The 15777-nt window shown below is 47.1% G+C and overlaps 1 protein-coding gene across 6 annotated transcripts in view; it reads right to left on the bottom strand.

Moving 5' to 3' along the window:
* INAVA (innate immunity activator) overlaps positions 1–14219 on the bottom strand; it is a 28029-nt gene extending 13810 nt beyond the window's left edge. Inside the window, exons 1-4 of one of the 6 annotated variants that reach the window (XM_007481109.3) lie at positions 13868–14219; positions 3095–3243; positions 2098–2222; positions 1700–1816 (exon numbers count right to left, since the gene is read on the bottom strand). In XM_007481109.3, coding sequence (XP_007481171.2) covers positions 1700–1816; positions 2098–2222; positions 3095–3158 — 306 coding nt within the window. In that variant the 5' untranslated portion in view covers positions 3159–3243; positions 13868–14219. Of the gene's footprint in view, positions 1–1699; positions 1817–2097; positions 2223–3094; positions 3244–9097; positions 9644–11392; positions 11539–13867 lie in introns of those variants that run through there. The other 5 variants (XM_007481111.3, XM_007481110.3, XM_007481113.3 and 2 more) reach the window with 5 other exon arrangements.
* Positions 14220–15777: the final 1558 nt, after the last annotated feature.

Raw genomic sequence — 15777 nt, 5'->3', positions numbered from 1 at the left:
CCCTTTAAAGAGCAGGGATTGTGTTTCCATTAGGTTGCCAGCTCCCTGCAGGAAGAGATGTGTCACAGAATCATAGATGGAGAACTAGAAAGGACCTTAGAGACCATTAGGATAGACCAACCCCCTCATTCTACAATGAGAAATCATTTGATTAGTAACTAGCTGAGGAGGGATTTGAATTCAGGTATTCCTAACCCCAAGTCCAGCACTCTGTCCACTATAACATCCCTAAACACTTGGAGATCTTTGTGGACACTGATTGATTATGTCTCCCTTCCAAAAGGCAGGGACTATGCCTCACTGAAAATATCAAAAGTGTTCAATGGACACAGTGCTCCTGGACCAGAGGAAAAATATGACTTTAAGCTAGAAGAGGTAGAGAAAAGTCTCCCTCTCTCCCATCCTTCAAAGAGCAGGGAGAGAAGACCCACATCGACAGAGATGTAGGGCAAAGGGAGGGGTAGGTTGCCAAGACTGAACCAGAGCCACCTCCTAGAGCAAGAAAAGCCAACACCAAGACCCACCCATCAGACACACATGGGGATAGGCAATGTCAATGAGCAGGCCAGAGAGGGTGTTGTCCCAATTTCCTGCCCAGCCTGCTAACTGGGGCACTTTCTCTCTTGACTTGTTGCACCAGAGAGAATAAAACTGGGGTATCTGCCAGTAGGAACCTGCTATGGTCTATTTGAAAAGTATTAAAGGATGTAGGATGTTGGCCTGGGCATTAGGGCTCCTGGTCAGCCTCCTGGGGAACAGGCTTTTCTGTTTGTAGCAGAGGCATAGGACTTTTGCATTCAGTCTCAGGACTTTCACCCTTCACCATTTTCTTAACCTTCATGTGTCCTGGAACTACAACTCAAAGCACTGCTCCCTTCCAGTGAGACTCCCAAATCCACTACCCCTAAATCCTAATTACTTTTTCTCTCCCTTCTGCTGTCAACCTTGTCTCTGAAATCTGGTTCTATCACCCATTTCCCTCTTTCCTTTTGACCCTATTTCTACATGCTTCAGACCACTCTTGTGCATATCGGGGGACTTATTTATAAGGCAAACAAGAATGCACAAATCCAGAAATAAGACACCAGGGAAATATGGTAATTAGAAATATAAATAAAGACATCTAGCCAGATGCAGACTGAGTGGCACCAAAGCTTTCAAAATTTCCCCAGCCCTACCTTGGCCTTGATTTTCTCTAGGCAATAGAGCTTTATTTCCCTGGAGGCGAAAACTTCCAGAATGCCCTGGGAATGTTGGATTGAGCTCATTCACCCAGTCTTCAATCCCTGAATCACTTTCCACCAATTAGGAGGTCTCCTGATTGAATTTTTGGCTTTTGTTTTTCTACTTCTTTACTCTTTAATCACTTAGCCAACTAGATAAGGGAAATAGATTTTTGCAAAGCAAGGGAATACAATAAGCACAGTATTCTAGCACCTCAAAAAAATCGATATTCTACCCAATACATGGGACTTAGCCAAAGCTCACAAAAGACTTTGCATTTCCTTCAGGAATCAAGGTCCTATCCCTTTCCTCTCTGGGCCAAGGAAGAAGAGGGGCTCTGATTGAGCCACAACAAGGAGCCCACTGGTGCTACCCTGGGCCTGGGGAGCCCATTAAGAACCATGACAAATGTCTCTTACCCTTTCAGTCATGTCTCAAAGAAAAACCAGCCCCCAGTATAGTCATGCTTTCTCACCTCTCTTTGGAAGGTCTGTTCATCCAGTTTGTAAACTGCTCCAATCCTTCGACGAACCTTGGGGGCTTTTTCTCCTGGTTTGAGGGGATACTCCTGTGGCAGTGTGCCTGTCAACTCCTAAAGTAGAAAGTAATGTTAGAGCAAAGTCCTCCCTGTATTTGCCCCTACAATTAATTGTCCTCCCCTGAGGTGATCTCCTCCCTTACCACTTTCACCTCTTCCCACCCACCACCCAAACTTCCTGCCCAGCCTGCTAAGTGGGGCACTTTCTCTTTGTACAGATGATGGGCCGCTTCTGCAGTCTGCAGTTTGTTTGAGCATCCTGAGGCTGTGTGGCTCTCATTTTCAGGGGCCACCATCCAGAACGTGCTCCCCTGGAAAAGGGAGAGAACACTCACTGCTTCTCGAAGACAGAGTTTCTTTAACTCTTCCAGACATAATTCTAAACGTTCTTCCAGGGCTCTTTGCTGCTTCCGCATTGCATGGGTCAGCTCCTTCATTGGGGAAATTGGGCTGTCAGGACCTGGATGGAAAGAACAATACACAACCCACATACAAAGCTCAGTTGAAGTGGGGAAGGGAAGCGTAAGACCGCCTCAGTCTCTCCCAGACACCCACACCCGACCTCCCCTGAAGAGACCACATGCACCACTCACGGCCGCCACACACCTGGCCTGAGGTTACAGAGGTGAGCCTTGGCATCCGGGTGTTACAGCCACACAACTAGAGGGCTGCTCAAAGGAGCAGGGGCAAAGGAAGCTGCCCGTATCGCAGCCTGATCCAAAAAGCCACAGGAGGCTATGAAAACCTGAGATCTTTCCCTCTGCCTCTTCCCATCCTCTTCACAGAGGAAGAATAATAGCAGAAAGAGCACTGGATGTAGTCGGAGGATATGGGTTCAAATCCCAGTCTGGCCGCTTACTCCTTCTATGACCCTGGGCAAATCTTTAAGCTCTCTGGCCCTCAGTTCCTACGTGTCTGTAAAATGAGAGGACCTGATGGCCGAGATGGCCTCTGAAGTCCTTCCAGCTCTACCTCTGTGAGCCGCTCGCTGTCGCACAGACTGTCCTACCAAGCACACAGACCAAAGCGTATGGGACCGGTACACGCCGAGACAGAACTTTATAAACTCGAGGAATTCCTGGAGCTGGTAGTGTCTCAAGGGGTCATGAAGTCCCTTCTCCTGCCTCCAATCAGAATTCGCAACAACTCCAGTCCTCCTCAAGGAAGGAGATCCCTCCTACTCTAATTCCTGTTCTCATTCGTCTTTCCCCACTTTTCTCATCTTCTCATCTCCCTAATCATAGAGACTGGACCTTTTCCATTCCAATCATGAGGAAAGAGGACTCAGGCAGCCGGCTCATTCCTGGGGAGGGATTTCCCCAAGCCACTCACCAGACTGCAGGATGATGCCGCTGTCTGTGTCGCTGATCTCATCCTTGCTCTCCATGATGGACATCCGGGGGGGCAGGCGGGGGAGACAGAGTGGAGGAGGGGAACACAGCTCCCAGCCAGGGACTTTAGGTGGCTTGGAGTTTCCCTGGCTTGGGAAAGAACAAAGAGGCCATGTCTGGACTCACCTGGGCCTGCCTAAGGGGCCAGGACCCTTTTTCCAAGCAGAAACTAATTAACAGCAGGATGCTGTGGGGAAAGAGGGGAGTTGGGGGAAGGGGAAGGAGAGAAGGTTTAACCCCATGAGTGCCAATATAAACTTGCTTTGCTTGGAAAGCTCTGCTCTCCAACAGATATCAATCTCTTAGAAGAGAGGCAAGAGAAAGTGGTCTAGCCTATCAACAAACGAGCTCGCTTGACTCATTGTGCAGAATGAAAAATATATTTTTTGGCCATGGCCAATGTGGGAATCTGTTTTGATCGCCCAGGCATACTGATTACAAAAGTTTGGGGTTTGTTTTTTCTCAGGTGGGGGAGATGAGAAGGAAAAAAAATTATTTTTGTGAAGAGAAAAATGTAATTTTATTAAAAAATCATTTTTAAAAACCTTGTTATCTTTTCTGCCTCTAAAATGATATCCTATTTCCCCTAGGTTGCTTGCCTCTAATCTGATGTGTTCATTTTGGCCTGTGTTCTGAACTCAGACTCTGGGAACGAATGGTAGAATTCCCATAATTAAGGATAAAATGGTGCTTATTATGCTAAAGTCTAGCCTAAAGTCCAACCCTAAAATCACAGACTCTCCAAGTTAGAGGGGAGCTGAGTGGCCCCTAGGCCAACTTTACCCCAAAAGGAAGCCTATTACAACGCAGAATCCAGGGAAAGGAAATCCTCTGCTTCCCTAGGTAGCCCATTCCTCTTATGTTAGTTATTCAACAAGTATTTATATGCTAGATAATAAAGAAAAGAATCTCTGCTCTCACAGGGCTCACGTTCTAATAGAAGAGACAACATGTAAAAAATGGTGCCCACTAGCATTGAGAAAGGCCTACTGAAGAAGCTGGGATTTGAGATGAGTAGAGAGAAGCAGGAGGCTAAGGAGAGAAAGAATGAGTATACCAGGCAATCAGATAGGCAGTGAAAAAAGACAGGAGTAGGTGTGGGAGGAGCAATAAGAAGGCCAGTATTATCTGACTATTGAGTACAAGAAGGGGAATAAAGTATAAGATTTGTATCTCCCAACTGATCCTCCATGAGCTCTTCTAGTTCTCCCGGCATACTTCCACTGTCCTCAGTCCCTCCTAGACTGAAACTGATCCCCAGGTAAAGGGGATACTCAGGGATGCTTATAGGGATGGGGAAAGGATCCTTCCAAGACAAGGGTGCCAGCCTGTCATCTTTGCTGATGCTGCTGTGCTTCTGTTACAAGGGAGAAGGGAGGAGGTCAGTGTAATCCACCTTTGGGTACATGCCCCAAGGACATATGTGTCCAGTATTGCCAAAACCATGGATTGGGGCCTCTGAGTCTGGTTACTCATCCAATACAAAGTTCAATGAAGTGGTGAGGAGCAGGAATAAACCTTCCTGAATCTTTGGAAAGACTTGGAAATAGGAGACTTCCTTCCCCCCCCCCCCAGGTCTCGGTAGTTCCAAGGGGGATACAGTCTAGGATGAGCCTCACTCTGGCCTGGGCTGTACCACCACCCTAGAATCAGGGTGGGAGGTGTTGGGTGGCATATTGTGTAGTCCTAAAAGACAAGTCCTGAAACAGCCAGAGAAAGGGAAGAAAACTTCAGCAACTCACAACTTACACTTTCTCAGCTCTTAGTGCCTGCAGAACAGCAGGTGTCTAATAAATGCTTATGGACTTGACTTCTAAATCACTTTAGGGCTTAGAAAGCACTTTCTTCACAACCCTTGAGAGGAAGGTAGTACACGTGTTATTCTATCCCCATTTTACAGATGTGGAAGAGGTGGAAATGGTGGAGAGGTTGTGAGGGTCACAGATTAGTTAAATGTCAAAGCCAGGATTTAAATCTAGGTCTTTTTGGTCTATTAAATCCATGATTCTTTTCACTACATCTAAACAAAATCAGAGAATATCTGAGTAGGAAGAGACCTTAAAGGATATTTAATCCAAGTCCCTCATTTTTAATGTAAAGAAACTCAGGTCCGAAAAAAGGACAAAGATTTGCTTGCCTGCAATCAGGAGAGAAGACCAGGTCTCCCAAGGCCCTCGTTCTTTCTACTATAAGATCATAGATTTTAGAATTGGAAAGGTTTTAGTCCAACCTCTTAATTTTAAAGATGAGGAAACTGAGGCTGGGAAGGGAAGTGACTTATCCAAGATCACACAAGGAAATAAGCTTCCTTTTCTTTCTCTTTAAATCTTCAAAAAAAAAATCCTTTAGTTGAGCACATTTGGGGACCAGGATTCCCCATTAATAATTTTTGGTATTCTGACCTCTCTTTAGGATTTAAGATCCTTCAGATGTCACCAGAACACTGTGCATGTCAGTCAGTCTACGTGGAGGGCCCCATAGCCCACTAACCTTCATAAAACCCCTGAGGATAAGTCCCCAGTGGGCCCGCCTGAAGGGACAGGGTGGAGCTCCTAGCAGACTGGATCCAGGGCTCAGACACCTCCTTACTGAGTCAGCATCATTGCACAAGAGTCCAAAAGTCCTTCTGAGTTTCTGTCTGGAACCTATCCTGCCTCCTCCGGGCACTTGGGGCTGTAGGGTGGGGGGAGAAGGGCCCGCCCCTTCTGCCTTTAGCAGAATAGGTCTCAGGCAAGCTAATAAACAAACCAGGAGAGAAAGAGAGACAGAGACAGACAGAGGGACAGAAACAGAGAAAGAAAAAGACAGGGTGTGAGGGAAGGAAAAGAGGGAGCAGTCAAATCATCCTGAGTCTGGAGCCGTCACCAGATGTCACTGAGTCTCTTGAATAGTCCCACTCTTTTAACCAAGACCAAAAGCAGGAGAAAAACTATGAGAACAGCACAACCTACCCAGCCAAGGAGGCCGTGACTTTCAGAGAACTCAAGGGGCCCTGCTGAACCAAAGGGGAGACGACATTGCCAAAATTCTAACTTTGCAAAGGGAGAAAAGATGGTGTCCCCACGAGTGGACCACAAGGAATATCAGCAAAAAGGTTTCTGTAGGGCCTGTGTAAACAAAGGCAGCTACCTTTGCATGCTCAGATTTCCTTGTTTGCCAGGAACCAGGTCACTGGGGCTGGGAAGGAACTTTCTTCTCTCGGGTCCTTCCAAAATATTCCGTTTTAGTCTCCTGATCTCTGCGGGGCACCAGCATGATCACAGATCAAATACCTATTGATAGTTCTAGAACTAGAAAACTTGGATCTACTCCAAACCTCTGATTCTGAAGATGAGGAAACCGAGGGTCGGGAAGAGTAACTCGTTTGCCCAATGTCAGTCTATTAACCCACAAGCCTAGTACACACCAGCCACTGTGCTAGGCACTTGGGATACAAAGACAGAAAAGGAAATAGTCCCTGGCTGCAAGGATCTTTCATTCTCTGGGTCATAGGCGGTAAGCAGGAGAGGGACCACTTGAAGCCAGGTCCTCTGCTCCCAAGTTTGGGACATTTTATCTCACCCCCACAATCTTCTCTGACCCTCCTGCTACCCTAATTCCAAGAAGGCAGTACCAGAACTGCACAGCTAGTCCCAGACCCCATCTACCTACTCAATGTTTGACTTTGGAAAGGAAAGAGGAGATGAATGAGAAAAAGGCAGAGGAGGCCCACTAATTAGTAATAATCAGTCATTAATTACACACTTCCAACAGCGCTCCTGAGGACGTCCAGGTTGTGACTCCACCTCGCCTCTCTCCCTCCTCCTCTCCACATCTGCCTCTCTGCTTTCCTCAGAGACAAGGGAGGGCAGTGATGGAGATGGAAGAATAGAACCAAAAAGTCCAATTCCCAGGCTGAAGCCATAAATCTGCTTTTCAGCCCCCCACCCGTGTGTCCCGGCTCCTCACACTCTGCATGGTCCAGTTTCTCCGGCTCTTCGTGTCCCACGCTTTTGGATATCCAAGTGGTTATAGGAACCCTGGGGAATTGGCATTTGTCCAAATCTGATTCTGGGGCCCATATCACCACACTGTGTGGTGAGTGGCATGGCGGAGCAAGCTCCTATTCATGTAGGAGTTAGGAATCTTGGACTGGAGTCTGAGCTCTTTTTTTTTTTTAAACTTTGCTTTCTGTCTTAGAATCAATAGTCAGAAATGATTCCAAGGCAGAAGAGCCGTAAGGGCTAGGCAATGGGGATTAAGTGACTTGCCTGGGGTCACCCAGCTAGGAAATGTCTATGGCCAGATTTGAACCCAGGACCTCCCGTCTCCAGACCATCCACAGCTGAGCTCTTCTTGACAACTCATTTCATCTGTAGGACTCCATTTCCTTATCTGTAAAATGAGGGAGTTAGCCTAGATTGTCTTCTTTTTAGCTCTAACACTAAATTTTATTCCCTCTTCAAGGAAACCATCAACAAGCATTTATTTATTAAACATACTACTAAGTTCTGGAGAGACAAAAATAAAGAGAAAATTAATATTCCTGTCCTCATGGAATTTTGCATTCCAAAAGAGGTATGGAAGGTCCTGTGCTAGGTAGGACCTGTTACTTTTTCTTTAACAGTCACAAGAGAACAGAAGATATTATTCCCATCTTTTGTTTACATAACATATTGGTAAAAAAGTTCAAATTTGGGGGCAGCTGAGTAGCTCAGTGAATTGAGAATCAGACCCAGAGACAGGAGGTCCTGGGTTCAAATCTGACCTCAGACACTTACCAGCTGTGTGACCCTGGGTAAGTCACTTAACCCCCTCTTCCCCCCTTTGCCACTCTTCTGCCTTGGAACCAATACACAGCACTGATTCCAAGGAAGGTAAGGTTTTTTAAAAAATTCATATTTGAAAGACTTTCCAAGATATGTGAAAAAATGCTTTCTTCAATTCTCATCCTAAGAAAAAATATATGGAAGGAGTAGCTAGGTGGCACAGTGGACAGAGAGACAGACCTGGAAGTCTTGGATTCTAATCTAGCCTCTGATACTTTCTAGCTATGTGACCCTGGGAATGTCGCTTAGTCCCAGTTGCCTTGATACTCTTCTGTCTTAGGACTGATACAAAGAGGGTAAGGGTTTAAAAAAAAAGAAAAAAGTACATGACAATTCATCTATATTATCCCAGAATGGGAGTGGGAGAAAGGGAATGTAAATAACTAAATGTTTTAATCAGAAAATCAGTTTACTTTTTGTGTCTTTTAGAAGGTTGTTGAAAAGAAAAAAAAAGTTTAAATTAAATAACATTATCTCTATCAACATCTGGCCTTTAATTCTATACTGGACCATAGTCACCAGGGACCCATTATGGTCATTTCCTGGGTCAGTTCATTTTGTGGTTTGGGGCATCTCAAAATAGGGGCTGCCTTCTAGGAAACTCTCACTGGATAACACCTTTTTAGATGATTTATTGCTCCATCCCCCCAAATTCTTGAGTCCCTTTCCAACTCTCCCCAATCCTTAAGTTCCAGTTACTCCCATTGTTTACTGAGTACTTTCTGCCAGGAAAGAAACACTCTATCTGATCATGGGATGTTGCTTGATATAGAAAAGTGACAGAGAAGAAGAGAAAAGGGGGGGACTCTTAAACTAAGCCATTGGGGAGCTTCTTTCCTGCTCCCCACACTTCCGCAATCATAAAAACATGTATTCCATTCCTCAACCTCTGGTTCACTTGTCTCCCAACTTCTCACTAGAGGAAGAGGAGTTTTGCCTTTTCACTTAGGGAAACTGAGGCACAGAATACAACTGGGATTAAACCGAGATGGTCTCATTCTTCACTGTGCCCACCATGCCAGAGTCAGGTCTTATGCCCTCTACCTCAGTCACTGCCTTGAGCTCTCTTCTATGAGTTTACTTGTCTCCCCACCCAGAAAAACCACTGGGTTAGTATATCCAGCCCCTGCCCTTACCTGCTCTTCCTATGCCGTGATCCAGGAACTAGGGAAGAAAACCAGCCTCTTCCCGCCGAAACCCAAGTCCAGGAAATGAAGGGGGTATGAGTGCCGATCCTGCTTCTCCCAGGCTAAAGGCTTGCCATTCTGTTCCTGCTCTGGCTCTCTCTCCCTCCCTCCCTCCTCCTCTACTGGGCTAGGAGAACCAGGTTACTTACTTGTTATGACTTGAGTCAGAGGGGAGGAGCAGGTGAGCAACTCCTTCCCTGAGCTAATCCTGCAGCAGCTCTGTTCCTAGGGCCTCTGGACTTCCGGGGAAAGGGGGTTGGGGGGAGACAAGGCTCATCTGTAGGGGAGCCCCCAAGCAGAAAAAAGTTGGGCTTTTTACCCCAGGTGGCCCACGGGGCCATGGCTTTCCTGGATCAGGCTATTGTTCTAATTCTAGACTATTTGCCTTTTTGGAAAGTGGGGAGTGACGTTCCCAGGGTTGGAGGGGGATGGGGAAGGCTCAATTCTGAATAAGTAAGCCAGAGGGCTCACTAGAAAGAGGGGTTATTTTCTCCTTACCCAGAAGAAAATGAAGACAAGGAGACAGAGCTAATAATTAATAATAATAATAAACATTTATATAGCACTTTAAGGTTCCTGAAGCATTTTAAACACATGTCCTCAATTGATCCTCAAATCCTGAGTCTCATAACCACCAAAGCAAGGTCAAGAATCCAGGAATTCCCCAGAGAACAAAACTAGCAGTGACTGGCAAAAACTGCAGGGAAGAAAATTTAGGCTTGATTGATATAAGGGAAAAACTTGAGAGCTCTGAAAAAGTAGGATGAGTTGTCTCTCCAGAAGCTGTCAAGCAAAGCTGGAATTCTTTTTCAGATATGAATTGGATCAGATGCCTTCTGAAATCCCTCCCAACTATGAAATTCTGTGATTCTGAGTCCTGGCCCCCCAGGTCCCTATGGAGGTCCCTGGGGTTAAGGCAGGAAGGAACTTTTCTCCTCCTATTACAAAAACCAAACTTGAGTGAAGTAAGACTGGAGATGTCCCTTAAGAGAGATTAATTCACATCCTTCCAAGACTGCCTCATAAAATAAGAGGGGGCAAAGGACTTTAATGGGCATCAATCCCTAGAGAAGAAAGGGGGTTCCTCTGCTCATTCTCCCTCTCTCCTTCCCTCTCCCTCTCCCCCCCCCTCTCTCTCAGGATCTCTCTCTCTCTCTCCCCCTTCCCCCCTCTCTTTCTCTCTCATATCCATACACACATACCACCCATGCAAAAAACACATGGACATCTACTTCCCAGCCAAATCTATTTGGGATCCTACTCATTTCCCAAATGAGGGAAAGCCAGGCTCTTGAAAAATCCCACCCCATTCTAATTCACTCCCTCGACTCCAAGAAACAGACAGATCTCCCCTTTGCACTCTACAATTCAGAAGTGGAAGCTAGGAAAAGCCCACTTACCCTCTGCCTCAAACCTGTCTATCCAGGACTGAAAGAGGAACAATCTAAGAACACACATATGAAGTCTCTGAACAACAGTGCTCAGAGAAACCCTAGAGATTATGCCACTTAGCACAATACTTGACACACAGTAAGTACTATATAAATGCTTATTCCCTTCCCATCACATCTACTCAGAAACCTCCAGTGACTCCCCACTGCCTTCTGAATAAAACATAAATTCTTAATCCTGGCATTAGAGGCCCTAGATAATATGATTCCAACTTATCTCCCCAGCCTAATTGAATCCTACTCCCCTGCACATACTCTGATCCTGCCAAACTGGACTACTTGTTATTTACCATACCTGCCCCAACTCTCTTATCTCAATCTTTGTTTCTAGTCTTCACACCTGGAATGGACTCCTCCACAGCTCCCTGTTTAAGTCCCTCCATTTCTTCCCATTCCAAGTCAGCTGCCTCACCCTCCTTTAACTTTTTTTGACCGCTTTCTCAATGGCAAGTGATCTCTCCCATCCCCAATTTTCTCATAAGTTTGCCTGGATCTACCTTCACATATATTTTATTCTCTTGATTCATATCAGTTATTTTGGTACATATTTCTCATCCCCACCTTCCAGCACCTTTAGACTATAAACTAATTGAGGGGAGGACCTATGCTTTAGCTAAATTTTGTATTACACCCAATAATCCCTCATCACAGTGGTGAGCACCCATGGTGGCAACTGATAAACATTTGCCCCATAAGAATGATTGTATTTTGGTATCTCTGGTACCTAGAACAGTGCCTTGGGAAGATCTAGACCTAGGCTTTCATTCTCCAAATGCAAATACACAAGAATTACCTGGATCACTGAGAGAACCGACTAGCCCACAGTCACAGATAGAGGTCTTCTTGACTCCAAGACTCCTCCATGGTGCAGGAGGTTGTCAGGATATGGGAAGTTATGTCAGGATATGAATCCTGTCCCTGACACTAGCTAAGAGATGATTTAACTTTCTGGATCTCTTTCCTCATAATGAAATGTGGATCATAATAGTCATATTAACTACCTCACAAGGCTGTTGGGGCAAAATATTTTATAAAACTTTAAGTGCTACAGGAGGGTAAAATGCAGGTTAACAATGGATCTAATGTCCCTATTTTACAGGAACCCTCCCCTCCAAGGATAAAATATGGAATGCTTTAGACTAGGCACCAGCTGTTCTCCTAAGTTTTTTCATCTTGCCCCACAGGGTTCTCAAAGCTTCCCAAGAGACAAAGTTTCAAGTGGAAAACTAGTAAGACACCAGGAGCAAGTTCCAATCTTCTCTATAGAGGAGTCAAGCCCTGGTAGCTGGGTTTTGGATACAGTTCCCTGTCCCACCCCTAACTCAGCTCTAGGCCAGTTTCTGAGTTTCCCAAACCCCTCTTCCTCCATCTTCTCACCCCTTACTGCTTTCTCAGAACCCAACCTCTCCCATTTCCCCCTCCCTCCTTGCACCTAGCCTGCTCACTCACATTCCTTACCCACACCCACTCTCCAAACAATACCCTCCCCGAGGCCTTTCCAGCTGACCACCAGATTCTTCCCTCCACAGCTGACCTCAGGGTTGCTGCAAAGGGGCCCAGGCAGGGAAAATCCCCTCTCTTCCCCCAACCTCCTCTTATAGAGAGCCTGAATAGAACACAGCAATCCTTAGGGACAAATTTCCTAAGAAGTAGGGAAGCACCTTCTTCCTCCCCAAATCTGCCTGAAAGACCAGCCAAGCCAGAGGCATGGACTGGGAATAATTGAAACTTCCTACACCTCTCGAACATAATAAACGATCCATCCAGGGGAGGCAAGTGCACCCTCTACCATACTGAATGCTAAAATCTGGTTCTCACTGTATGTACCCCTGGAATTCTGGTTTACTTAAGTAGACACTCCTTTCACAGCACTTCTTTTTCCTTTGGGGGGAAATAACAGAATCCAGATTTGTTAGGGAGTATGTGTTGGGGAGGTGAGGGAAAGTTGCCTGGGGCAAAGAAGGGGGCAAGGAAACCAAACCTGAGAGGAGGGACTTTGAGTGGGTCTGGACAGTTCTGGAAGACCCCTTGAGTTTGATTTACTGTTCAGCAAAAGGTAGTGTTTGCCAGACAATGGATTTGGTAAGCACAATCTAGATTTGTCCAACTCAACTTTCTATCCATGTCATTCTCCCATAGTATGAATTGAATGAATCAAACTCTCAGGAGGGGGGAAGGCTCTTCTTTTTACTTTCTTAAAGATGCCACAGAAATTGCTTCTTAATCTAGAGGGTGAGGGTTTAGCTGATCTAGTGGACTACAGGCTTAGTGAGGGCAGAGAGTCTGTCTTACAAGCTTTGTATCATCCAAAGTCAGTATATTTCATTCATCTGTTCATTCATTCATTCCCGGGGCCAAACAGATCAAAGTAGGGGCCAGAAAAAAAGAGGGGAGAGAAATATCCCGGGCCAATTAAGAACTGCCCTCAAGCATTCACTGTTCTGCTTCCTGCCCTCCCTCGGCCCCCACCCCCCACCTCAAAAATCCGGGCAGGCCACCTACCTTGGAAAGGGTGCTGGTATGTGTAAGTGTGGGTATGCAGGGCAGGGGAACAACACGGACGCGTGCTTAGAGTGTAGTGTGTACCGAAGTCAGACCTCGCTCCACCTTCTTTAAAGAGCCCTTTTGTTCTGCTCCCCAGTTCCCGCCCCGAACCCCAGCCTTAGCTTCATGCAGGGTCCCTACTCACTTCTCCCTCTGCCCCAGATCTGGGGCCTCCAAAGTTTGTCTTTTGTTTGACTGTTTTCTGGTTCTCCTGAGTTCGATGGTGGAGGCAATTTAAGAAAGTGGGGGCTGGGGGAAGTGAGGAAGGAGATAAGTGGGTGCTGCGGGGGGAGGGTGGTAAGGAAGGAGAAAGGAGAAAAGTGGGGGCGAGAGAAAGAGTGAAAGAGAGATAGAGACAGAGAGGAGAGAGGGAGACAAGAGAGACAGAAAGTTACAGGACTGGAGAATGAAATAGTGTGTGTGTGTGTGTGTGTGTGTGTGTGTGTGTGTGTGTGTGTGTGTGTGTGTGTGTGTGTGTGTGTACACGCGCGGGGGGGGGGGGGCGGTGTCTCGGAGCACTGGGAACTGGGAACAGTAGGAATCCGCAAGCTCGTTTCGGAGCTCCACATCACCCCACCACCCCACCCCCAGTCCCACAACTACTCTGGCAAATATCCCCCAGCCTCCGCACCTCCGAGCTGGTTTTACAATGCCCCGCCCCTAGGCCGCCCCACCATCCGGTCCGCATCCCCGCCGGGACCCCGTTCTGGTCCCCTGCCCTCACCTGCCGGTCCGGTGGCTGCCTGCTTCCTGGTCCTCTCCGCACTCTCCCTCCAAAGTCCCGGAGCCCGCCTCCTAGACCATCGTTCCTTTCCCGGAAGGCGTCTGCCCCAGCTTCTCCCTCTGCAGAGGGATTCCACTTAACTCCAGCATTTGCTGCTGCATCCCAAATGTTAAAGACCCCAAGACATCTGTCCCCTGGGGCATACCAAGGCCCAGAGGGAAAGAGGGGAGGGTTCTGAATGAGGCTCGGGAATCTCGGTGCTTTGTGGGGTGACCAGTAGCCTGGGCTGTGGTCGAGGAGTCCTGGCTGGCGCTACGACCCTGTAGGCCAGGGGTTTGTGAGGGAGGGGGTCTCTCTTGGCCCCCGATTTGAGCCTGTGGGGTGACCCACCCCCTGTCTCTTCCCAGATTTCCAGGGCCCTAGCTAGCCTCAGAGAGCGCCTTTGATCCGGGAAGCGCCTGGCCCACTGCCGTTTTCATTCCATCAGACCCCAGGGTGTGTGAACGAAAGCAAAAGCCCGAGCACCCCTGTGCCCCTTCCTCCACGTTCCTTTCCCCTCAGTTCCACCCCTCCCCCTGCCTCCAAGCCAGACTTCTGAATCGTGGCTGTGGGCTCCTAGAGGGCAGAGACCGCCCTTTACCTTTCTTTGTATCTCCAGGGCTTAACTGAGTGCCTGTCACCAAGTGGGTGCTTAATCGAAGACTGACTGACTTCCTTCTTTTGGGGACCAGCTAGGATGGTAGCTTTGTGCCTCCCCAAGTCTGAGGCCTGCTTCCACCTCCCAGCTGGGAGAACTGACCCGTGAGAACCTCCCATTCCTCAAGGACTATGTGCTATAATGAAAGAAAGCATTTGGTTTGGAGTTGAAAGAAAACCTGGATTCAAATCCCATCTCTGCTCTTTATGGGCCCTTTGAGCAAATCTCTCAACCATCCTGAGCCTCGGGTCCCCTTAGCTGTAAAAGCATACTACTTTTCTATGCAGTGACACTGGCCTGGATGTTCCATGAACAAGATAAACCATCTCTAGGCTCCAGGCATTTTCGGTCCCCCAAGCCTGGAACACTCTCCTTCCTTCTCTGACTACTGAGCTCTCTGGCTTCCTTTAAGCCCCAACTAAAACTCCACCTTCTATAGGCAGCCTCTCTCTTCCCCTCTTCATTCTAATGCCTTCTCTCTTAGTTATTTCCTATTTACCCTGGAGATAGCTTCCTTTAAATAGATTTGTTTGCATGTTGTCTCTCCCCCCCTTAGAGTAAACTCCTTGAGGGCAGAACTGTTTTTTGCCTTTTGGGGACCACCAGTACTTAGCACCCTGCCTGGCACATAGTAGGCATTTAATAAATGTTTACTGAAGTGAATTAAATGTTGGGGGGTCAGACTCAGAGTCTCCGAGGATGAACCTGTGACTTGGGGAAATAGCTTGGGTACCAAAGGATGAATCTCATGCTCCCAACCTTGGGAAGGTGAAACATGTGCCTGGAATGAAGAAATTATATTTTGGACATTCTAACTCCCCAGCAGAAAAAGTCAGCCTTGACACCCACCATTCCCTCCTCCAGAAAGTACTGGAGAGGAAATGAACAAAGGAGAGAAACAGATAGGTATTTGCTTGAGAGAACACAAGTGTCCTTACTCTTCAGGGAACGGAGGAAAGAAAAGCAACTCGTGGTGGTCCTAGGAAACTGCCTGAAGACTGGCATTTTGGGGACATGCCTGGCCTGCTTTGGGGATGTTGCTCCCATCATTCTTTTCCCCTTCACGGCCTCTCCCCAAGTGCTGTCCTTTATGGCAAGTCCCTTACTTAGTTGTCCCAGTATTTGTTCCAGGCTGACCACTTTCCATTTTTTGCCCTTGTTCTAGCTAGAGAGGGAACTTCCTGGCTATTTTCTCTTGACCATCTGATTTACT

This window comes from Monodelphis domestica, chromosome 2 (genome assembly GCF_027887165.1).
Source record: "Monodelphis domestica isolate mMonDom1 chromosome 2, mMonDom1.pri, whole genome shotgun sequence".
NCBI classification, from domain to species: domain Eukaryota; kingdom Metazoa; phylum Chordata; class Mammalia; order Didelphimorphia; family Didelphidae; genus Monodelphis; species Monodelphis domestica.
This window is presented reverse-complemented; position numbering and strand designations above follow the sequence as displayed.